Raw genomic sequence first — 26,391 nt, forward strand, 5'->3', positions numbered from 1 at the left:
TGTCTCCAACTGAGGCCAGTGTAATTTTTATTCTTTTATGCATAGATTTTACTTCTAAATAACCAGTCCAATAATGATGTTTAAACTAAGCTTGCAAGAATCAAACTAAAATGAAAGTGTTCTACAAATTCAGTCAGAATTTTAGCTTCTCAGTGATTCAGTGTCTTTGAAACAGTTCAAGAATTATAAGTGTCTGAAATTTCAGTGACAGCTCAGTGGTTAAGTGCTTAGCTGAAAGTATATGGATGTTAGTAATTAATTCATCACTTAATTTAAAATGAAGCAGAGTGCTCATTGTTACATATATACATGCATGAATCTCAGTTAAAATTCAGGGAAAATAAAATCTACCATTAAATGGGTGTCCAAAATTTGTAGGACATGATTAAACGATAATGACTATCAAGGGTTTGGCATAGAAATAGCAATCAACCAATCAGTCACTTATTAAATTCCTAATTTGTATCTGCTAGCATGGCATCCGGTCCCATCACTTCATGGGAAATAGATGGGGAAACAGTGGAAACAGTGGCAGACTTTATTTTTCTGGGCTCCAAAATCACTGCAGATGGTGATTGAAGCCATGAAATTAAAAGACGCTTACTCCTTGGAAGGAAAGTTATGACCAACCTAGACAGCATATTCAAAAGCAGAGACATTACTTTGCCAACAAAGGTCCGTCTAGTCAAGGCTATGGTTTTTCCAGTGGTCATGTATGGATGTGAGAGTTGGACTGTGAAGAAGGCTGAGCGCCAATGAATTGATGCTTTTGAACTATGGTGTTGGAAAAGACTCTTGAGAGTCCCTTGGACAGCAAGGAGATCCAACCAGTCCATTCTGAAGGAGATCAGCCCTGGGATTTCTTTGGAAGGAATGATGCTCAAGCTGAAATTCCAATACACTGGCCACCTGATGCGAAGAGCTGACTCATTGGAAAAGACCATGATGCTGGGAGGGATTGGGGACAGGAGGTGAAGGGGACGACAGAGGATGAGATGGCTGGATGGCATCACCAAGTCGATGGATGTGAGTTTGAGTGAACTCCGGGAGTTGGTGATGGACAGGGAGGCCTGGCGTGCTGCGATTCATGGGTTTGCAAAGAGTCGGACATGACTGAGTGACTGAACTGAACTGAACTGAACTGAGCCTATAGACTTTTAAAATCATATAATACTAGACATTCCATGATTTTAAATGCAATGCACTCATGGCTCTACACAGAGAAGGCAATGGCAACCCACTCCAGTACTCTTGCCTAGAAAATCCCATGGATGGAGGAGCCTGGTAGGCTGCAGTCCATGGGGTCACAAAGAGTTGGACACTACTGAGTGACTTCACTTTCACTTTTCATTTTCATGCATTGGAGAAGGAAATGGCATCCCACTCCAGTATTCTTGCCTGGAGAATCCCAGGGATGGCCGAGCCTGGTGGGCTGCCATCTATGAGGTGGCAGAGTTGGACACAACTGAAGCGACTTAGCAGCAGCAGCATGGCTCTATTGTGAAATGACTTGACATAAAGTGGATCATATGATTTCTCTTTTGAAATGGTGACAGATGAGGTATTCTGAAAGGGCCTCCCACTGAAATACAAGAAAAACATTTTTCAATGCACTGGGGTTCACAACAAAGGAAATCTATAAAGCTGTTCTGGATACCATATAAACACAAGTACAATCATGCATATATAATTAAAAAAATGTGAACTGTAATGAAAGTAGGAGATGAAATGGAAAGAAAGCTTGGAGATGGGAAAAAAGCTTGGTTTTCCTTGTGGCAAATGGCAATAAATCTCTGGAATTAGGAAACTAAGACTGGGGCCCAGGCTCTTTGGATCAAGAGACTGAACTTGAAACCTCAGCATTCAGTTAAAAACGTCAAAGGATGTTAAACTGACACCAGCTTAATAGTGACCCTTGTATCCAGTTAGCAGAAGCTGAATGAAATTATACCCAATTTAAGACCTTCAGGATTCTCACAGCTTAAGCCCCAGTAAAAATCGGTTTACTGCTAAATATAACTAAATACTTAGTGAAGCAAGCCACCCTTAGCGCATTGCTAGAAACAACAGAGTTTCTTTGGGAACTCTGGATGTTCAAAAGCCCCCCCATATATGATGGAATTTAGATAGTAGCATCGGAGAAGGCAATGGCACCCCACTCCAGTACTCCTGCCTGGAAAATCCCATGGATGGAGGAGCCTGGAATGCTACAGTCCATGGGGTCGCTGAGGGTCGGACATGACTGAGCGACTTCACTTTCACTTTTCACTTTCATGCATTGGAGAAGTAAATAGCAACCCACCCTAGTGTTCTTGCCTGGAAAATCCCAGGGATGGGGTAGCCTGGTGGGCTGCTGTCTATGAGGTCACACACAGTCGGACACGACTGAAGTGACTTAGCAGCAGCAGCAGCAGATAGTAGCATGCATGCCCACTATAAGACACATGCTCAGAAAGACCTGAGAAGAGCCTAAGCTTTCACCATTAGTTGATCTGTGTGCTTAATGCCAGCTGCAGGTGAAGGCCAAGATCAGATCAGATCAGATCAGTCACTCAGTCATATCTGACTCTTTTCGACCCCATGAATCGCAGCACGCCAGGCCTCCCTGTCCATCACCAACTCCCAGAGTGCACTCAGACTCACGTCCATCAAGTCAGTGATGCCATCCAGCCATCTCATCCTCTATCGTCCCCTTCTCCTCCTGCCCCCAATCCCTCCCAGCATCAGAGTCTTTTCCAATGAGTCAACTCTTCACATGAGGTGGCCAAAGTACTGGAGTTTCAGCTTGAGCATCATTCCTTCCAAAGAAATCCCAGGGCTGATCTCCTTCAGAATGGACTGGTTGGATCTCCTTGCTGTCCAAGGGACTCTCAAGAGTCTTCTGCAATACCACAGTTCAAAAGCATCAATTCTTTGGCGCTCAGCCTTCTTCACAGTCCAACTCTCAAATCCATACATGACCACAGGAAAAACCATAGCCTTGACTAGACGGACCTTTGTTGGCAAAGTAATGTCTCTGCTTTTCAATATTGTATCTAGGTTGGTCATAACTTTCCCTCCAAGGAGTAAGCGTCTTTTAATTTCATGGCTGCAGTCACCATCTGCAATGATTTTGGAGCCCAGAAAAATAAAGTCTGCCACTGTTTCCACTGTTTCCCCATCTATTTGCCATGAAGTGATGGGACCGGATGCCATGATCTTTGTTTTCTGAATTTTGAGCTTTAAGCCAAGACAGAATTGTAAATGATCTGGCTAGGTGTTAACAGAGTATCCCAGTACTGAGCCAATTTTCAAAGACTGAGAGAGTTCTTGCTGTGATCTGAATGCTTCTGTCCCTTCAATGTGATGGTATTAGAAGGTGGGGCCTTTGGGAGGTCCTGAGGGTGGAGCCCTCATGAGTAGGAATAGTAGAGACCCCAAAAGGCTCCCTAGACCAGGGTGCTCAACCCCAGGCCACAGTAGAGGTCCGAGGCCTGTTAGGAACAGGGCCACACAGCAGGTGGTGAGTAAGGGGCAAGCAAGTGAAGCTTTCTCTTTTGCTCCATCACTTGCATACCAAATGAACCATTCCCCCTTGCTCCCTCTTCCTGGTCCATTGAAACATTATCTTCCATGAAACTAGTCCCTGCTTCCAAAAAGGTTGAGGACCACTGTACTACCCTGGTCCCTTCTGCCATGTTAGGTAACAGCAAAAAGATGGTCTTCTGTGAACCAGGAAACTTGCTCTCACCGTACACTAAAACAAACAGTGCCAGGATCTTGGACTTCCAGCATTGAGAACTGTGATAAATAAATTTATATTGTTTAAATGCCACCTAGTTCATATTTTGTTATAGCAGCCCGGACCTACTGAAATGGGTATTCTTTTTTAGCTCCTTGAATTTAAAGAAATTTCAGTTAAAATGCTGGATGGAAATGAATCTTCAAAAATCAAAAACAGCAAACTCTGGGGAAGAGAGAGACTCTGATTTCCAGAATTACCACATTATGATATTCAAATACCTAGTTTTCAGCCACAACAAAGAAAATCACAATGTATGCAAAGAAACAAGAGAATATGGTCAAAGGAACAAAATAAACTGACAGAAAATATCCCTGAAGACATTCAGTCATTGAAATTATTATACAAAAATATAAAGCAATTGCATTAATTATGCTCAAACAGCATGATTTTTGATATATAAATAAAATGATATATGAATAAATGAGAATATCAATAAGATATTAATTATAAAAATGAAACCAAGTAGAAATTCTAGAGCTATAAACTATAATAACTGAAATTTATAAAGAAAAATACTGGAAGGTTTTGATAATTGGTGTGATCAGCAAAAGAAAGAATTGATAAGCTAAGATAGAACAGTTGAAATTATTGTCTGAAGAACAAAAAATAAAATAATAAATGAAAGGAACCAAAGGGACTGTGGAATATGAGCAAATGGAACAACAAATGTACTATGGGACTCTCAGGTGAAGAAGATAGAAATAATAGTATAGAAAGAATATTTGAAGGAAATAATGACCAAAAAGTTCACAAATTCAAGAGAAATGTGAATCTATCCATCCATAAAGCTCAGCAAACTCTATGTAGGATAAGCTTAAAGTTATCCATACCTAAACATGTTATAGTCCTATTGTTGAAGGGTAAAATCAAAGAGAATCTTGAAAGCAGTGGGGGAAAAGTGACTCTTTAAGAAATCCTAAAAATATTAACAGTTGATTTCTAAAAGAAGAAGAAGAAAAGATGCTGAAACATGAGGAAAACAAAATCTTTAAATAATGAAAACAAAATTGTCAACCAAGAATCCTGTATATGCCTGTCAAAACTCCTTCAGAGAGGAAGGAGAAATCAAGATATTCTCAGATAAACAAAGCTAAGAGAGCACAGAACTAAACCCTCCCATCCATGATCAATTACTTTTTGACAGAGGTGCCAAAACCATTCATTGGGGAGATAATTCAGGGATACCTTGGAGATAATGTGTGTTCAGCTTTAACTAAATAAAATAAATATCATAGTAAATTGAGTCCCACAACATTTTATTTTGTTTCATTTTGCAGTGTATATAATAGTTATGTTTACAGTAAAAGTTCAGTTCAGTCACTCAGTCCTGTCCAACTCTTTGCAACCCCATGAACTGTAGCATGCGAGGCCCCCCTGTCCAAAACCAACTCCCAGAGTCCACCCAAACCCATATGCATTGTGTCAGTGATGCCATCCAACCATTTCATCCTCTGTCGTCCCCTTTTTCTCCCACTCTCAATCTTCCCCAGCATCAGGGTTTTTTCAAATGAGTCAGCTCTTCGCATCAGTGTATTGGAGTTTCAGCTTCAGCATCAGTCCTTCCAATGAATATTCAAGACTGATTTCCTTTAGGATGGACTGGTTGGATCTCCTTGCAGTCCAAGGGACTCTCAAGAGTCTTCTCCAACACCACAGTTCAAAAGCATCAATGCTTCTGTGCTCAGCATTCTTTATACTCCAACTCTCACATCCATACGTGACCACTGGAAAAACCATAGCCTTGACTAGATGGACCTTCGTTGACAAAGTAATGTCTCTGCTTTTCAATATGCTGTTTAGGTTGGTCATAGCTTTCCTTCCAAGGAGTAGGCGTCTTTTAATTTCATGGCTGCAGTCATCATCTGCAGTGATTTTGGAGCCCAGAAAAATAAAGTCTGACACTGTTTCCACAGTTTCCCCATCTATTTCCCATGAAGTGATGGGACTGGATGCCATGATCTTAGTTTTCTGAATGTTGAGCTAAGCCAACTTTTTCACTCTCCTCTTTCACTTTCATCAAGAGGCTTTTTAGTTCTTCTTAACTTTCTGCCATAAGGGTGGTGTCATCTGTATATCTGAGGTTATTGATATTTCTCCTGGCAATCTTGATTTCAGCTTGTGTTTCTTCAGTCTAGCATTTCTCATGATGTACTCTGCATATAAGTTAAATAAGCAGGGTGATAATATACAGCCTTGACATACTCCCTTTCCTATTTGGAACCAGTATGTTACAGTATACTGTAGTCTATTAAGTGTACAATAAAATTATGCCTAAAAAATGGGTAATCTTTAATTATAAAATACTTTATGGGTATAGGGGAGGTAAGAATGGCAGTTGGAGTTTAGCAGATGCAAAATAGTATATATAGGATGGATTAATAAGGTTCTACTGTACTGTACAGATATTAAACTACATTCAATATCCTGTGATAAACCATAATTGAAGAGAATAAGAAAAATAATGTGTATAGGTGAGTCACTTTTGTGCTACAACAGAAACTAACACAACATTATAAATAAACTGTACCTCAAAGAAATTTAAAAAAATAAACAAAATACTTAGGAATAAATTTAACCAAGTGAGAGAGATGTACACTAAAAAACATTTTAAAAATAATTTATTTGTAAAAACTGGAATTCATTCACCTCCACTAGCTTTGTTCGTAGTGATGCTTTCTAAGGCCCACTTGACTTCACATTCCAGGATGTCTGGCACTAGGTCAGTGATCACACCATTGTGATTATCTAGGTCGTGAAGATCTTTTTTGTACAGTTCTTCTGTGTATTCTTGCCATCTCTTCTTAATACCTTCTGCTTCTGTTAGGTCCATACCATTTCTGCCCTTTATTGAGCCCATCTTTGCATGAAATGTTCCTTTCGTATATCTGATTTTCTTGAAGAGATCCCTAGTCTTTCCCATTCTATTGTTTTCCTCTAGTTCTTTGCATTGATCGCTGAAGAAGGCTTTCTTATCTCTTCTTGCTATTCTTTGGAACTCTGTATTCAGATGTTTATATCTATCCTTTTCTCCTTTGCTTTTCGCTTCTCTTCTTTTCACAGCTATTTGTAAGGCCTCCCCAGACAGCCATTTTGCTTTTTTGCATTTCTTTTCTATGGGAATGGTCTTGATCCCTGTCTCCTGTACAATGCCGCGAACCTCAGTCCATAGTTCATCAGGCACCCTATCTATCAGATCTAGGCCCTTAAATCTATTTCTCACTTCCACTGTATAATCATAAGGGACTTGATTTAGGTCATACCTGAATGGTCTAGTGGTTTTCCCCATCACTACGAACAAAGATAGTGGAGGTGATGGAAGTCCAGTTGAACTATTCCAAATCCTGAAAGATGATGCTGTAAAAGTGCTACACTCAATATGCTGGCAAATTCGGAAAACTCAGCAGTGGCCACAGGACTGGAAAAGGTCAGCTTTCATTCCAATCCCAAAGAAAGGCAATGCCAAAGAATGCTCAAACTACCGCACAATTGCACTCATCTCACACGCTAGTAAAGTAATGCTCAAAATTCTCCAAGTCAGGCTTCAGCAATATGTGAACCATGAACCTCCTGATGTTCAAGCTGGTTTTAGAAAAGGCAGAGGAACCAGAAATCAAATTGCCAACATCATAGAAAAATGCTGAATCATAGAAAATGCAAGAGAGTTCCAGAAAAACATCTATTTCTGCTTTATTGACTATGCCAAAGCTTTTGACTGTGTGGATCACAATAAACTGTGGAAAATTCTGAAAGAGATGGGAATACCAGACCACCTGATCTGCCTCTTGAGAAATCTGTATGCAGGTCAGGAAGCAACAGTTAGAACTGGACATGAAACAACAGACTGGTTCCAAATAGGAAAAGGAGTTCGTCAAGGCTGTATATTGTCACTCTGCTTATTTAACTTATATGCAGAATACATCATGAGAAATGCTGGATTGGAAGACACACAAGCTGGAATCAAGATTGCCGGGAGAAATATCAATAACCTCAGATATGCAGATGACACCACCCTTATGGCAGAAAGTGAAGAGGAACTCAAAAGCCTCTTGATGAAAGTGAAAGTGGAGAGTGAAAAACTTGGCTTAAAGCTCGACATTCAGAAAATGAAGATCATGGCATCCGGTCCCATCACTTCATGGGAAATAGATGGGGAAACAGTGGAAACAGTGGCAGACTTTTTTTTTCTGGGCTCCAAAATCACTGCAGATGGTGACTGCAGCCATGAAATTAAAAGACGCTTACTCCTTGGAAGGAAAGTTATGACCACCCTAGATAGCATATTCAAAAGCAGAGACATTACTTTGCCAACAAAGGTTCGTCTAGTCAAGGCTATGGTTTTTCCTGTGGTCATGTATGGATGTGAGAGTTGGACTGTGAAGAAGGCTGAGCGCCAATGAATTGATGCTTTTGAACTGTGGTGTTGGAGAAGACTCTTGAGAGTCCCTTGGACTGCAAGGAGATCCAACCAGTGCATTCTGAAGGAGATCAGCCCTGGGATTTCTTTGGAAGGAGTGATGCTAATGCTGAAACTCCAGTACTTTGGCCACTTCATGCGAAGAGTTGACTCATTGGAAAAGACTCTGATGCTGGGAGGGATTGGGGGCAGGAGGAGAAGGGGACGACAGAGGATGAGATGGCTGGATGGCATCTCTGACTCGATGGACGTGAGTGTGAATGAACTCCAGGAGTTGGTGATGGACAGGGAGGCCTGGTGTGCTGTGATTCATGGGGTCGCAAAGAGTTGGACATGACTGAGTGACTGATCTGATCTGATTTTTTTAAAAAAAAGCTAACCATCATCTATGCCTTTAGTGAGTCATAATCATTTAGCTGCTGAATCATCTTGCCTTGAAGTTGATGGCTGTAGCAATTTCTTAAAATACATCACTATTGAAATTTGCCACATTGATTGATTCTTCCTTTCACCAGTGATTTCTCTGTAGCAGGCAATTTTTGATAGCATTTTATCCACAGTACTTTTCAAAATTGACTTAATTTTCTCAAATACTACTACTGCTTTATCAAATAAGTTTTTATACTCTAATTTTTTTGTTTTCATTTCAACAATTTTCAGAAAATTTTCACCAAGAAGGGATTCCATCATGTTCTTTGCTCATCCATAAGAAGCAACTCCTCATCATAAAGTTTTACCATGAAACTGTAGCATTTCAGTTCCACCTTCAGGTTGAATTTCTAGTTATAGTTCTGGTGTTTTTATCGCATCTGCAGTGACATCCTCCACTGAAGTTTGAACCCTTCACAGTCCTCCATGAGGGTTGGAATCAACTTCTTCCAAACTTCTATTAATGTTGATATTTTGCTCTTCCCATGAATCACAAATGTTCTTAAAGACATCTAGAATGGTGAATCCTTTACAGAAAGGTTTTAATTTACTTTACCCAAATCTATCAGAGGATTTACTTTACCCAGATCTATTCAGAGGAATCACCATCTATGTCAGATATGGCCTTATAAAATTTTTTTCTTAAAAAGACTTGAAAATAAAAATTACTCCTTGATACATGGGCAGCAGAATGGCTGTTGTTTTAGCAGACATGACAACATTAATCTTGTTTTATAGTTTCATCAGAGCCCTTGAGTGACCAGCTGCACTGTCAATAAACAATAGTATTTTAAAATATATCTTTTTCTTTCCTGAGTAGTAAATCTTAACAGTGGACTGACAATATTCAGTAAACTGTATTGTAAACGGGTGTGCTATTTTCAGGCTTTACTGTTCCATTTATAGAGCACAGACAAAATAGATTTAGCATACTTCTTAAGAATTCTAGGATTTTCAGAACAGTAAATCAGTATTGGCTTCAAATCAGCTACCTATACCCCTAACATCAAGAATGAAATGGCAGTCCACTCCAGTATTCTTGCCTGGAGAATCCTCTGGACAGAGGAGCTGGCAGGCTGTAGTCCATGGGGTCACAAAGAGTCGGACATGACTGAGCAAATAAACAGCATACCCTTAATGAGCGAGTCAGGTTGCACGTTGAAGCCAGGCATTGACTTCTCTTCTCTAGCTATGAAAATCCTAGATAGTGCCTTCTTCCAACACAGGCTTCCCTTGTGGCTCAGCTGGTAAAGAATCCACCTGCAATGCAGGAGACCTGGATTCAGTCCCTGGGTTGGGAAGTTCCCCTAGAGAAGGGAAAGGCTATCCACTCCAGTATTCTGGCCTGGAGAATTCCATGGACTGTATATAACTGATGGGGTCACAAAAAGTCAGACATGACTGAGCAATTTTCACTTCACTCCTCTTGCAACACAGGCAACAGTTTTGTCTACACTGAAAATATATTGTTTACTGTGCCACCTTCATTAATTGTATTAGCAAGATCTTCTGGATAAGTTGCTGCGGCTTCTGCTGTTTACCTTGTACTTTTATATTATGGACATGGTTCTTTTTCCTTAAACCTTATGAACCAACCTCTGCTAGCTTCGAACTTTTCTTTGCAGCTTACTCACTTCTCTGAACCTTCATGAGACTTGATGAGAGTTTAGGGCCTTATTCTGAATTAGACTTTGGTTTTGAGAATGTTGTGACTGGTTTGAACTTCTATTCATGCCACTAAAAGTTGCTCCATATCAGTAATAAAGCTATTTCACTTTCTTATCATTTATGTGTACATTAGACTAGCATTTTTAATTTCCTTCAAGAACAGCTTCTTTACATTTACAACTAGCAACTGATGCAAGAGGCCTAACTTTTGGCCTTACTTGACTCTAGACATTCATTTCTCACTAACCTTAATCATTTCTAGTTTTTGATTTAAAGTGAGGTATGTGGGACTCCTCTTTATATTTGGACACTTATAAGCCATTGTAGTGTCACTAGTTGGCCTAATTTCAATGATATTGTCTCTCAGGGAATAGGGAAGCTCAAAGAGAAAGAGAGATGCGGAAAAGGCTGTCAGTTGAGCAATCAGAATACATTTGACGTTTATCATTTAAGTTTACAGTTTTAAGTGGGTATGGTTTGTAGCTACCCAGAACCATTACAAAGTAATATCAAAAGTCACTGAGCACAGATAACCATAACAAATGTAAGAGTAATAAAAACATTTGAAATATTGTGATAAATATCAAAACATGACACAAAGACATAAAGTATACAATTGCTGTTTTAAAGGAAATGATAATGTAAGCTTGCTTAACAGTTTTGCCACAGAACTTCAGTTGGTAAAATATAAAATATCTGCCAATAACAATAAAGCAAAGTGCAATAAGGGGAGGTTTTCTTGTAGTTGGGCTTCCCTGGTGGCTCAGATGGTAAAGAGTCCACCTGCAATGCAGGAGATTCAATAAATGGTGCTGGTAAAGTTGGATAGCCACATGCAGAAAGAATTAAATTTGATTCTTACTTGTACTGTATACAACAGTTAAATCAGAATGGATCAAAAATCTAAATTTAAGTGCTTAAAGTATAAAATTCATAGAAGAAAAAAATAACATGATATGGGATTTTGCAGTGGCTTCTTAAATATGGCACAAAAGCACAAGCAACAGCAATAAAAAATAAATAAAGTGGACTTCATTACATTAAAATTTTTGAGGCATCAAAGCACACTATCATAAGAATGGAAAGATAATTCACACAATGGGAGAAAATATTTGCAAACAATATAGCTGATATAGGCAATTAATATCTAGAATATGTAAAGAGCTCTTACAATTCAGCAACAATATAACAAATGACTTAATTTAAAAAGAGGTAAAAGATAAAAAAATAAGTTATAGAGGATAAAGGACTCAAATAGATAGTTACCCAAAACATACAAATGGCTAATAAATACATGTAAAGATGTTCAACATCATTAATTAGAAAGATTAAATTAAATCCACAGTAAGCTACAAGAATGGATATAATAAAAACAAAACAAAAAGCAGTGAGGTATATAGAGAAGTTGGAACCCTCGTGAATTCCTGGTAGAAATTTTGAATGTTCAAAAGTTCTGGAAAACAGCTTGATAGTTCTTCAAAATGTTAAATTTATGACTCAGTAATTTCACCCCTAGGCATATATACAATAATTGAAAACAGAGATTCAAATAGGTACTTTTATACCATTCTACATAATAACAATACTCATCATAGGTTAAAGATGGAAGCACCCCAAGTGTCCCATCAATTGAATAATGGTTAAACCAAATTAGGTATAAATGTACAATGGACTTTATTTCTTGTGACAGTGACAGTCTTTATTTTCTTGGGTTTCAAAATCATTGCTGATAGTGACTGCAGCCATGAAATTAAAAGATGCTTCTCCTTGGAAGAAAAGTTATGACAAACCTAGACAGCGTAATGAAAAGAAGAGATGTTACTTTGCTGGCAAAGGTCTGTATAGTCAAAGCGATGGTTTTTCCAGTAGTCATGTATATATGTGAGAGTTGGACCATAAAGAAGGTTGAGCACTGAAGAACTGATGTTTTTCAACTGCAGTATCGGGCTTCCCTTGTGGCTCAGCTGGTAAAGAATCTGCCTGCAATGCAGGAGACCTGAGTTTGATCCGTGGGTTGGGAAGATCCCCTGGAGAAGGGAAAGGCTACCCACTCCAGTTTTCTGGCCTGGGAATTCCAGGACTGTATAGTCCATGGGGTTGCAAAAAGTTGGACACGACTGAGCGACTTTCACTTTCACATGCAAGTCCCTTGGACTGCAGGAGTATGAACGAGTCAATCCTAAAGGAAATCAATCTGAAATATTCATTGAAAGGACTGATGATGAAGCTGAAGCTCCAACACTTTGGCCACCTGATGTGAAGATCTGACTCATTAGAAAAGATCCTGATGCTGGGAAAGACTGGAGGCAGGGGGAGAAGGGGATGACAGGGACAAGATGGTTGGATGGCATCACTGACTCAATGGACATGAGTTTGAGCAAGTTCCAGGAGATGGTGAAAGACAGGGAAGCCTGGCATGCTGCAGTATATGGGTTCACAAAGAGTCAGACACAATTGAATGACTGAACAACAAACAAATGGACTGTTATTCAACCATAAAAGGAATGAAGTTCTGATACACACTCTGCAATGCAGATGAACCTTGAAGACTTTGCTTAGTGAAGTAAATCAGACACAAAAGGGCAAATATTGTATTATTCCACTTACATAAAATATCTGGAATATGCAAATTTGTAGGGTTAAAAAGCATATTGGAAGTTACCAGGATAAGGGGGAAAGGGGAAAACGGGGAGTTATTGGTTAATGGTAACAGGTTTTGGTTTTGTATGATGGAAAACTTTCAGAAAAAGACAGTACTGATGGTTCAGAAAACCTGCAAAAAAAAATAAATGGCAAACATAAAAAGATAATTTGATTACTAATGAAGAAAATGCAAAAAAAAACTTCACTTTTTATACCCTCTAGATTTGTAGAACTAATGGAATATAATGTACACAAGTTGTGGACATTTAAAGTGATAAGATAGTTTTCAAACCACATGGCATGATATTTTGAAATTTAATTTTGAGTGTTATTACTCAGAAATTATACTCATAAGTACACACTTAATGTAGAGATATACTTGTAGATTTGAGCCAGAAAATAACCATGTTGCTTATTATAGCAAAAGCAATGGGAACAACTAAATCTCTATTAATAGAAAATTATTAATTGAGAGTACTTATATTTAACTCAATGTAGAATAGGCAAACCTTTCCTTTTAAATCATAGCCATTTAAAATTGTGTTTTATATATTCTGTATTAAACATGACCAAAACAGATGTTTTAATTATTATTATTATTTTTCATAGCTTTTCTTCCAAGGAGCAAGTGTCTTTTATTTTTTTTTATTTTTATTTTTTTAACTTTACAATATTGTATTGGTTTTGCCATACATCAACATGCATCTGCTATGTGTATACATGTGTTTTAATTAATGCTAATAAAAATAATTTTAAAACATCAAGAAATAGACACAATAAAAAGTTGGGGTTTTTGTTAAAAAGGTAAAAATAGGATATGGAATCTGTCATAATTTAAATAATTTAAAAAATTAAGGCATTTTTCATTTTTCTCTAGTACTATTGTAGCCTCAACTCTTCTGAAACTTTATTATAAATTACTTTTTGCTCTAAGCATAGTTATTTATAGGACAATATTTATGTAATTTCTTCTGTACAGATTCTTAATTAAATCATTCTCTAAAATGTTATATTAGGTTTTGAATTTAAGAATTGCAATTTAATTAAATATGAACTTTTACATAAATATATAAACAATAAATAAGTACAGGATTATATTTGGATAAGAACTAATATTAAATTGCTTATCATGATATAATATGTCTCCCAAAGATTTGTGCTACCAATTTTGCTGGCAAAATATAATATAAATGAGGGATTCTATTACCAAAGAATACACAAAAATAATCCTAATGCCTTTAAATTTAGTGATCTAGGTTCAAATTTAGTTCTAACATTTTTTAAGCTTTACTATCTAGTGGCAATTTTATACTCTATGCTTTTCCATGCTAGCTTATTTTTATTTACAGTAAACCACTCTCCACCTACATGTGCTTTTTATAAAACCTTCTCAAGTTAGATTTACATTCAAATTCCTCAGATAAGAATGTTCTATAAACAGAAACTATGTTATGTCATTGATAAATTATTACAGAAGATATGATACTATAAATAAAAATTATAATGAGTGAACATTAGAAGTATTCTTATATGATTTCCTGTCATAGTATGAAATTCTTATATAGATAGCTATGGACATATAGATACATAATATGTCTGCAGGGCATTTTAATGTTTTTCTGCCTTTGTTCTCTTGTTTGCTTTTAATATATAATGAGATATATTTGAGATACTTGTTTCTGTTCATTGGTAGGTTATCCAGATAAATTTTGAAGAATTTGACCTGGAAATTGGCTATGATACCTTGACAATTGGTGATGGGGGTGAAGTTGGAGACCCAAGGACAGTGCTCCAAGTGTAAGTTCTCAATGTTTCTTTCTTGATTTAGTCTATCAGTTTCTTGTGAAATTTTACCTTTTTTTTTTTTTTCATTGATTCTTCTCACTACCTCCAACAGAAAGAGCATAGTATATTATTTATTATCATCAATCTGCATATAGTATATTTATTAGTCCTTTTAATAAGGCTTAATATACTTGATCCACACATAGTTACTTAGAATCCATTTCCAGAAGGGGGCCTAGGGTGAAATTACAGACAGGCTGATTGGCCTTATTTTGGAAAATACTTTTACCTTCACAGAGTAATAGAATAGAGTGGGGGAAAAAAAATTATGAAATTGCCCAGAGAGAGTACTACTAGTACTAAAAACTGATGGGTGTTGCAGTTTATTGGAGGCTTAATCATACCTGGTCATCATCAGTATCTGTGAAAGTTAATCAGTGGTTTGACATGAAGTAGTAGTAGTAGCAGTAGTAGTAGTAGAGCAGTGAATAGCTCTCAGAGTTGAGCTAATATACTGCAAAGGTTCTTAATGTGAAGAAAAAAGAAAAAAAAGGATGAACTTATATTAAGTAAAGGGAAATGTTAGGAACTTATTGTCCAGTCGCTAAGTTGTGTCTTAACTCTTTGTGACCCCATGGGCTGCAGCACACCAAGCCTGCCTGTCCCTCAACCATCTCCCGGAGTTTGCCCAAGTTCATGTCAGTTGAATCAGTGATGCTATCCAACCATCTCATTCTCTGCTCCCCTCCTCCTTTTGCCTTCAGTCTTTCCCAGCATCGGGGTCTTTTCTAATGAGTCAGCTGTTCACATCATGTGGCCAAAGTATTGGAGCTTCAGCTTTAGCATCAATCCTTCCAATGAATATTCAGGGTTGATTTCCTTTAGAATTTACTGATTTGATCTCCCTGCAGTCAAAGGGACTCCCAAGAGTCTTCTCCAGCACCACAATTCGAAAGCATCAATTCTTCTGCACTCAGCCTTTTTATGGTCCAACTCTAACATCCGTACAGATTACTGGAAAGATCATAGCTTTGACTATATGGATCTTTGTCAGCAAAGTGAAATCTTTGATTTTTAAAATGCTGCTAAGTTTGTCATAGCTTTCCTTTCATGAAGCACAGCATCTTCTGATTTCATGGCCTGCAGTCATGGAAATAGTATATACTGTATTTTTTCACTCTGTGTTTTAGGAACTTGTCTGTCACCTAATCCTTGGCTATCCATTCCAATAATCTATCTCGGATAGGGGCAAGAAAAAATTTTCAGGGCTAGTGTATTGTTTTCATGTGATAAATCTCAAAAGGTTATGATATGCTTTCTCTCAGTATCTCTTTCATAGCTGTTGATTTGCAGTTCAGGCTTTATCAATGTGGTGTTTCTCAAAAATGGGGTCTTTTGCAAATCACAATTACTTGATGCACTCTATAAAACATAAATTTCTGAACCCCTCCCACTGTGTCTGTTAACATCTGCTTTATATATGTAGGTGTTCTTCTGATAGGTACATCTAAATTAGTCCCTTAGTGAGAGTGAGGGAGACCTAAGAGACAGAAAGATAATATATTACATTTAAATAACCAGAACACTATGAGATGAGTGCACACACATGCACACACAACCACACATTTTTAGATTAGACCTCAAAATTATATATATGTATATATATATACATATATATAATGTTTTTGTAAATCTCAAAACAATAAAGGGCAATGGTCTTAACTATAATTTTAGATACTAAGAGGAAAACCCTTAATATTTTAAATAAGCCATACATTTTCTAAAAGAATAAGGACTCTGTTAATTGAAAGAACTTCTTTGTAAACATGTCACAGTCCATAATTTTCTGCATTCCTTCTTTTTTTGAGAATTTTGAGCCCATGCTCATTTGACCTTAGTTACTTCAAAGAAAATCTTCTAAGTATTTTGTTAGTGGATTTGCTGGGTTTTTTTAATTCTTATGAAGTGTAGATGTTGTCTCTATTTCCTTTTATTTTGGAAGATAACATGAATATATTTTAAATAATTTTAAAATCCCTGTGTTGTATGAATCAGACCAAGTAGCAGATCAGAAATATAATTAAAAAAATAGGTTCATAATTGATTTTTAGAGTGATCCAAAAGTTAGCTACACAACATAAGACCAGATAAAGAACAAATATGTTGATGAGAAGAAGTTTTATAACCCCTGTGAATTCAAGTGGAATTAGTTGTATCTTACAGACTATCTGCTACTGGCAGAATGAATGAAGAAAAAGTTACATTTTCCCTCTTCTCATGTTCCTGTTATCATATTGTCCCTAGTTTGCATAGGAGTTCTACTTCTTCACTTATAATTCTTTCACTCTGAGAAATTATCTTAATTTTGAAAAGTCTGTGTGATTATTTTTATATTTGTCTGTAACCACAGATATGTTTCTTAAACATGTTTTTCTTCCTCAGAGCAAAATTACATATTTCTGAAAATATAACTCTTTTTTCCTTGGGTAAAGATGACTGCAGCAGAACTTAGATAGCACCTACCTCCTGTGTACATATGTGCTCAGTCGTGTCTGCCTCTTTGTAACCTCATGGACTATATCCTGCCAGGATCCTCTGTCCATGGAATTCTCCAAGAGAGAATATTTGAGTCAGTTGCCCTTTCCTCCTCCAGGGGATCTTCCTGACTCAGGGACCGAATTTGCATCTCCTGCGTTGACATATGGATTCTTTACTGCTGAGCCACCTAAGAGGCCCCAACTAACTCCTAAAAGTGTTCAGATAAAAGTCGTTTGAGTAGCTAACAGAGATTTTACAAAATTGAAATTAGATCAAAATTCCTTTGAACTTCAAGACTCTGTGATAAGAGAACCTAATAGAATTGTATCCACTCAAACTGTTGCCTTTGTTTTTCAGTTGCTAAGTTGTATCCGACTGTTGGCAATGCCCTGGATTGCAGCATGCCAAGCTCCTCTGACTTCCGTTATCTCCTGAAGTTTACTCAGATTTATGTCCATTGAGTCAGTGATGCTGTCTAACCATATCATCCTTTGCTGCCCTCTTTTGCCTTCAATCTTTTCCAATATCTGAGTCTTTTCCAATGAATGGGCTCTTCGCATCAGTTGGCCAAAGTACTGAAGCTTCAACTTCAGCATCAGTCCTTCCAATAAATATTCATTGTTCATTTCCTTAGGGATTGACTGGTTTGATCTCCCTGAAGTCCAAAGGACTGTGGTCTTCTCCAGCAGCACAATTCAAAAGCATCGATTTTTCAGCACCCTATCTTCTTTATGGCCCAACTCTCATATCCATACATGACTGTTGGAAAAACCATCACTTTCACTGTATGGATCTTTGTCTGCAAAGTGATGTCTCTGCTTTTTAATATGCTGTCTAGGTTTGTCATAGCTTTTTTTCCAAGGAGCAAATGTCTTTTAATTTCATGGCTGCAGTCACTGTCCATAGTGATTTTTGAGCCCAAGGAAATAAAATCTGTCACTACTTCTACTTTTTCCCTTTCTATTGGCCATGAAGTGATGGGACTGGATACTATAATTTTAGTTTGTTTAATGCTGAGTTTCAAGTCAGCATTTTCACTCTTCTCTTTCACCATCATTAAGAGGTTCCTCTTCACATTCTGCCATTAGAGTGGTATCATCTACATATCTGAGGTTGTTGCTGTTTCTCCCAGCAATCTTGATTCCAGCCTGGCATTTTCCCGTGATGTACTCTGCATACAAGTTAAATAAGCAGGGTGACAATATACAGCCTTGTCATGCTTCTTTCCCAATTTTGAACCAGTCTGTCATTCCATGTCCAGTTCTAACTTTTGCCTTTTGACCCCATAGGTTTCTCAGGAGGCAGGTAAGGTGGTCTGGTATTCCCATCTCTTTAAGAATTTTCCAGTTTCTTGTGATCCACACAGTCAAAGACTTAGTGTAGGCAATGAAGCAGAAGTAGATGTTTTTCTGGAGCTCCCTTGCTTTCTCTATGATCCAACGAATGCTGGCAACTTGATCTCTGTTTCCTCTGCCTCTTTGAAACCCAGCTTGTTTATCTGGAAGTTCTGGGTTTATGTGCTTCTGAAGCCTAGCTTGAAGGATTTTGAGAATAATGTTGCTAGTTGTGAAATGAGCACAGTTGTACATTTTCTTTTTGGAACATGGAAGCATGAGGAAGTGGTCCCAGCCCCTGCTTGCACCTGGTCACCCTCTATTCCCAAACTCAGCTCTGTCCTTCACGATGCATACAGACTTCCCAGACTATACATTCTAACTGCCCACACCTCCCTGCAAATGGTGCCCCCTGGGTCTAGAGTGCACATACAGTCTTGTGTTCTGACCCTGAGAACATGGACCTGGAAAAAGGCTTATGAGGGTCCAGGAAGCAGGAAATTCCAGGGGTACTAGTTTTCAGGGAGTTGTAGAACAGTACTTTTTAAACAAACTGTAAAATAAAAGATTTGCTTTTATTTTTAATTTGTTTTGGACTGATACTTTTACAAAATGAAACAAAAAAATTTAGAAAAATAAAATAAAAACACATATAAATACATTTCCAATTTTTTATTATGAAATTCACCAGACAAAATTATTCTTTTAAATTACTCTAGAAGTTTAAAAGATTTAGTCCTAATTCCTATTATTTTCTGTTCTTACCATGTTGCAGCTGGAAATTAATCTATGATCTCCCAGGGGGTGTGGACAGGCACAACCCTGGGCAAGAGGTGGGCTACAGAAATGGTCAGAGGAAAGGATCAGGGAAGGGGTCTATCTTGCCCAAGTTTCAAAATAGTGTTGAATTTTTATTGTTCAGTCATTCAGTCATGTCTGACTCTTTGCGACCCCACGGACTGCAGCACACCAGGCTTCCCTGTCTTTCACCATCTCCTGGAGCTTGTTCAGACTCAAAGTATTGCATATGGCATGATAAATTGTCAACAAATTATTTTTAAAAAATTAATTGAAAATAATTTATTTGAAATAATGCTGTTCTAATGGGTAAAATAGTCTCCATTTAAACATTTTATTTAGCAATGTATTTACTCGTCTATGTATTCCATTTTGCATTTTTGTTAAGTGTGATCCACATGCTAGAGATTTAACTTTTGGCATTAAAACTAATAAATTTACTTAAAAATTTAGATATGCTGAAAGTCAGGAACATAGTAAAACATGGACAATGTGTTCATTTAACAGAGACCCATGTAATATCACATTTGAAAGTATTTTTTAAGGGGATGAATTCAGTCTATATATTTAAGTTTATAAGTTCTGATTAGGTTAATAAACACATGATATCTCAGTTTTTAAAATATTTAACAGATAAAGGAAAAATCCATCCTATTTTATTTATGTCATGGAATTGAATTAAGCATTGGAATTACATGATGCTTCTGTTTCCAGTTTTCTTTTAATATTTAGGTTCTAAAAGTTAAAATTGATTGTGATATTCTATTCCATAAAAAATATAGTCCATATAGTCATAACATGTTCAACAGCTAAAATAATCCTCTAAAAATGAATTATGAAAAATTTTTTAAAAATAATTTTTATGATTTCTTTCCCTGAAGTACAAAGCATATCATTTTTGCAATTCAGCAACTTAAAAATAATTTGAGTGTGCTGTATCTGTTTACAATGTAAAATTTAATTCTCAGATATATTGGTAGTATGTTCTAACAGCACTCTTCCCTGGGACATCTTTTTATTTTAAATATGTGTAATTTAAATATACATGCATGTCCACACACATACATACCCTATTTTGTGCTGATATATTTTAAATTAATATTTTCTTTATTTTAATAATATTAAATGCATAATATTCACACCAGCTTTAAGAAAATGTAGCTTTCTTTTTTCTCATAGGTTATTATTATTGCTCTCAGCTCACTGGCCTATATGTTTTGGCAAGCTACTTAGCTGAAGATACATGTTTTTTAACTAGTCAACAATTGATTCTTTAAAACTGCCACCCTGCTGTCAGACTATTATATAAGATATTTTCCTTGAGCAAACTTTTCTACAACCAGGAACTTATACCTTTCCAAATTTGTTCTTGTACCTTCCGCTCTTAATAATGAAAATCTAAATACTAACTGACACCATAGGATAATGAAAGAAGGGAATATACTGAATATAACAACAAGGTGATATTTTTAGAAATGGATGGTAACAGTATAAAAAGGACTTAGAAAATTGACCATGCAGAAAAATCCTCCACATTTTATATTATAGTTTGTAAAAAGCAGGAAAAAAATATATTTTCACTGCTTTTATTTCTACCTGGAACACCTTCTTGTCCTTCTCCATTATGCACACACACACACACTCAATACATGCTCAAAGTCATTTAAGTTCCTTGAATGCAGCGACTATTACTCATCGTGGATTTTCCAAAATACCTAACACAGAGGCTTGTGTTAACATTGTTAGATGTTGCATGAATTATAATGGGAGAGGAAAAATTGAATGTGCATGAAGACACATCAACTGAAACATGCCAGCAGGAGGAGGTCTTTGCAGATGTTAGCAAGGGCATACCATGAGGTGTAGAACACTGTGTAGAGGACTACCTGGTATATCAGTGCATTCAGGCTGCTGTAATTACATACATATATATATATATATATATATATATATATATATATAGCATAGACTGAGTGGTTTATAACAACAAATATATTTCTCACAGTTCTGGAGGCTATAAGTCAGAGGTCATGGTGGCAGCAGATTTTGTGTCTGCTGACAACCCACTTTCTGGTTCATAGACGGCCATCTTTTTACTGTGTCCACATATAGCAGATGGGGGCAGAGTTCTCTCAGGAGCCTCCTTTATAAGGACACAATCGCATTTATGAGAGCTTACCTTCATGACCTAATCTCCTATCAATGTCCCCACCTTCATATAACCTCACATTGGATATTAGGTTTCAACATATAAATTTTGGCAGCAGGGGGACATTTAGTCTCTGGCTTCAGAGTTTCAACAGTGTTCACTGATACCACATGCAAGAAAACAATCAAACTGACAGTAGCAATTGTCTCATGTGGAAAAAATTTGATGTGCAGTCATTCAAATAACTTGCTATTGGGCAAAAATAAATGCATGCTCCTGGAGATTCAGAATTACTTTAGGCTGCAGTACGAAATAATCTCTGTGACATTTGATTACTAGCAACAAAATGTTAAATAGAAGAGATAATTTATTTTTATGATTCTTCATTATTTCTTCAGTGTGATTATAGTCACATTTTCCATTATGAGAACACTGACGATTTTACTGAAGAAAAAAAAAAAAAAGAAAGCAGTTTACTATTCTACTTTAGTTTGTTTTGTGAAAATACTGATGATTTTACTGCAGTTTAAGCAATGACTATGGCTTTATTTGCAGAGAAGGCAATGGCACCCCTCTCCAGTACTCTTGCCTGGCAAATCCCATGGACGGAGGAACCTGGTAGGCTGCAGTCCATGGGGTCATGAAGAGTCGGACAAGACTGAGTGACTTCACTTTCACTTTTCACTTTCATGCATTGGAGAAGGAAATGGCATCCCACTCCAGTGTTCTTGCCTGGAGAATCCCAGGGATGGGGGAGCCTGGTGGGCTGCCGTCTATGGGGTCGCACAGAGTTGGACACAACTGAAGCGACTTAGCAGCAGCAGCAGCATGGCTTTATTTGAAGTTTTTGTGTATTTATTTTTGTGTTGGATTCAATTGGAACAAATTGTCTAAAGATGCTTTTAGTTGGTATTTTTTCCTTCTTCAACAAGAATATTTGTACTATGGTAGGCATTTCAAAAGTGACTATAGAAAACAAATTAAGACAAAATATAGAAAAGGTATGTAAATATATAGTTCTTCCTACAAATGCCAACTATTTTAAGCATAGTACCTTGTTAGAGTGCTAAATATGTAAATGAAGTATCTATAGAAGAGTACAAAGATGTATGTGCTGAGGTCTTGACCTTCAAATCGTTCCTAAAAACACATATTAATATAGAAATCTCTTTGTATCTGTAATAAGAACTGTTCCAAATACTCTCACATATATTATGCTTTAAAATTAGCTAATAAAATTTCTGAAACCCAAGACCTTAAATGAAGCAAAACCCACAATTATTCACTACTCAGTTACGTAACTGAACTAACATACATGTAGTCCCATTATTCCATAGTACTTTATGTATTTCTTAGGCCCCACCTTACACTTTATGGGGTATTAGCTTCCCAACCAGGGATCAAATCCACACCTGTTGCATTGGAAGCACAAAGTCTTAACCACTGGACTGCCAGAGAAGTCCCTGTATTTTAATTCTTAAAAGTGTGTGTTCTTCTAGTATTTTTATCTATTTTCCTTTCTTTTTTATTTTTTTAAATTTTCTTCAGACTTACTGAGGTGTAATTGATGAAAAAAATAAGACATTTTAAATTATACAATGAGATAATTTAATATATGTATACTTTGTGAAAGGATTCTCCCATCAGATTAATTGACATATGTACTACCAACTCACGTATTTAGCTTACTTTTTTTTTTTCAATGAGAACTTCTAAATTCTACTTGTATCAAATTTCAGTTATACAGTTCAGTGTTATCAATTGTAGTTACCATGTTACACATTAGACTTTCAGATCTTATTCATCTTATAACTAAATATATGTCAACTTTTACCAACCTGTACCTATTTCTGCCACTCTCCAATACCTGGTAGCTCTCTTGTTTCTATGAATTAAGACTCTCTCACGCTCTCTCTCTCTCTTTTTTTTTTTTTTGGTGGGGGGATTCCTTCTATGAGTCCAAGCAGTATTTGTCTTTCTATATTGACTTATTCCATTTATCATAATGCCCTCCGGGTTCACCCATGTTGCTGAAAATGACAGGATTTCCATCTTTTTTAAGACTGAACTGTATTTTAGTGTGTGTGCATGTATAAATTCTCTTGAACTATTCATCTACTGACAGACTGACAGACACTTAGGGTGTTTCCATACCCCTGTAATTGTGATTAATGCTGCGGTAAAAATGGGATTATAGATAACTCTTAGATAATGGTTTCATTTCCTTTTGATATCTGTAGCCAGAAGTGAGATTGCTGGATCTTATGGTAGTTCCGTTTGTAATTTCTTAAGGAATCTCTATGCTATTTCATAAGGTCTGTAGTGCTTTATATCCCCAATAAACAGTGCACCAGGTTTCCTTTTCCTCCACTCTCAAACCAGCATTTGTTATTTCTTGCCTTCTCAGTGTACAAGAGTTCCTTTTTCTCTACTCTCCACCAGCATTTGTTACTTTCTGCCTTTTTATTAATAGCCATCCCCTAACAGATGTGAGTGAGGTTATGACACTTTTTGCTGTCACTTTAATGGTGATATTCCAGGATGTTTGTTAATCTAACGTTTGTAACCATCATCATTATTCTCAGTGAATTGTATGTATCCAAAAATGAAGGTATAAACCATCCTTGATAGCACTGAATTAAAGAAAGAATATTAAATCTATTTCTATAAAAGGCAAAAGTTCCATATTTGTACAATACAAAAATATGTTGGAATGTAGGACTATTATAGTTGTTATTTCTAATGGATGTACCCATAATGCCTAGTGATTATGAATAAGATCAGGCATTTAGTCTAATTGACATTTAATAGAAATTGTCTTTTATTTTATATTGTACTGGAGTGCTTGAAGAATATTTCTCAGTGTACTTACTTAGGGCTTTAACTCTTTATTTTATTTTATTTTTAAACTTTACAATATTGTATTAGTTTTGCCAAATATCGAAATGAATCCATCACAGGTATACCTGTGTTCCCCATCCTGAACCCTCCTCCCTCCTCCCTCCCCATACCCTCCCTCTGGGTCATCCCAGTACACCAGCCCCAAGCATCCAGTATCGTGCATGGAACCTGGACTGGCGACTCGTTTCATACATGATACTATACATGTTTCAATGCCATTCTCCCAAATCTCCCCACCCTCTCCCTCTCCCACAGAGTCCATAAGACTGATCTATACATCAGTGTCTCTTTTGCTGTCTCGTACACAGGGTTATTGTTACCATCTTTATAAATTCCATATATATGTGTTAGTATACTGTATTGGTGTTTTTCTTTCTGGCTTACTTCACTCTGTATAATAGGTTTCAGTTTCATCCATCTCATTAGAACTGATTCAAATGTATTCTTTTTATTGGCTGAGTAATACTCCATTGTGTATATGTACCACAGCTTTCTTATCCATTCATCTGCTGATGGGCAGCTAGGTTGCTTCCATGTCCTGGCTATTATAAACAGTGCTGCAATGAACACTAGGGTACACGTGTCTCTTTCCCTTCTGGTTTCCCCAGTGTGTATGCCCAGCAGTGGGATTGCTGGATCATAAGGCAGTTCTGTTTCCAGTTTTTTAAGGAATCTCCACACTGTTCTCCATAGTGGCTGTCCTAATTTGCATTCCCACCAACAGTGTAAGAGAGTTCCCTTTTCTGCACACCCTCTCCAGCATTTATTGCATGTAGACTTATGGATCGCAGCCATTCTGACTGGGGTGAAATGGTACCTCATGTTGGTTTTGATTTGCATTTCTCTGATAATGAGTGATGTGGAGCATCTTTTCATGTGTTTGTTAGCCATCTGTATGTCTTCTTTGGAGAAATGTCTATTTAGTTCTTTGGCCCATTTTTTGATTGGGTCATTTATTTTTCTGGAGTTGAGCTGTAGGAGTTGCTTGTATATTTTTGAGATTAGTTGTTTGTCCGTTGCTTCATTTGCTATTATTTTCTCCCATTCTGAAGGCTGCCTTTTCACCTTGCTAATAGTTTCCTTTGTTGTGCAGAAGCTTTTAAGTTTAATTAGGTCCCATTTGTTTATTTTTGCTTCTATTTCCAATATTCTGGGAGGTGGGTCACAGAGGATCCTGCTGTGATGTATGTCAGAGAGTGTTTTGCCTATGTTCTCCTCTAGGAGTTTTATAGTTTCTGGTCTTACGTTGAGATCTTTAATCCATTTTGAAGCCCAGGTCCAGACGGCTTCACAGCTGAATTCTACCAAAAATTTAGAGAAGAGCTGACACCTATCCTGCTCAAACTCTTCCAGAAAATTGCAGAGGAAGGTAAACTTCCAAACTCATTCTATGAGGCCACCATCACCCTAATGCCAAAACCTGACAAAGATCCCACAAAAAAAGAAAACTACAGGCCAATATCACTGATGAACATAGATGCAAAAATCCTTAATAAAATTCTAGCAACCAGAATCCAACAACACATTAAAAAGATCATATACCATGATCAAGTGGGCTTTATCCCTGGGATGCAAGGATTCTTCAATATCCTCAAATCAATCAATGTAATACACCACATTAACAAATTGAAAAATAAAAACCATATGATTATCTCAATAGATGCAGAGAAAGCCTTTGACAAAATTCAACATCCATTTATTATAAAAACTCTCCAGAAAGCAGGAATAGAAGGAACATACCTCAACATAATAAAAGCTATATATGACAAACCCACAGCAAACATTATCCTCAATGGTGAAAAATTGAAAGCATTTCCTCTAAAGTCAGGAACAAGACAAGGGTGCCCACTTTCACAATTACTATTCAACATAGTTTTGGAAGTTTTGGCCACAGCAATCAGAGCAGAAAAAGAAATAAAAGGAATCCAAATTGGAAAAGAAGAAGTAA

General features: G+C 36.9%; 1 protein-coding gene across 2 annotated transcripts in view; it reads left to right on the top strand.

The window, feature by feature from the left end:
* The window catches only part of CSMD3 (CUB and Sushi multiple domains 3), a 1,467,857-nt gene that overhangs the window by 772,498 nt on the left and 668,968 nt on the right, over window positions 1-26,391 (top strand). For both annotated transcript variants that reach the window (XM_027561290.1, XM_027561291.1), the window contains one exon: window positions 14,632-14,735. In XM_027561290.1, coding sequence (XP_027417091.1) covers window positions 14,632-14,735 — 104 coding nt within the window. The remainder of the gene's footprint in view (window positions 1-14,631; window positions 14,736-26,391) is intronic.

Source organism: Bos indicus x Bos taurus, chromosome 14, assembly GCF_003369695.1.
Source record: "Bos indicus x Bos taurus breed Angus x Brahman F1 hybrid chromosome 14, Bos_hybrid_MaternalHap_v2.0, whole genome shotgun sequence".
NCBI lineage: Eukaryota > Metazoa > Chordata > Mammalia > Artiodactyla > Bovidae > Bos > Bos indicus x Bos taurus.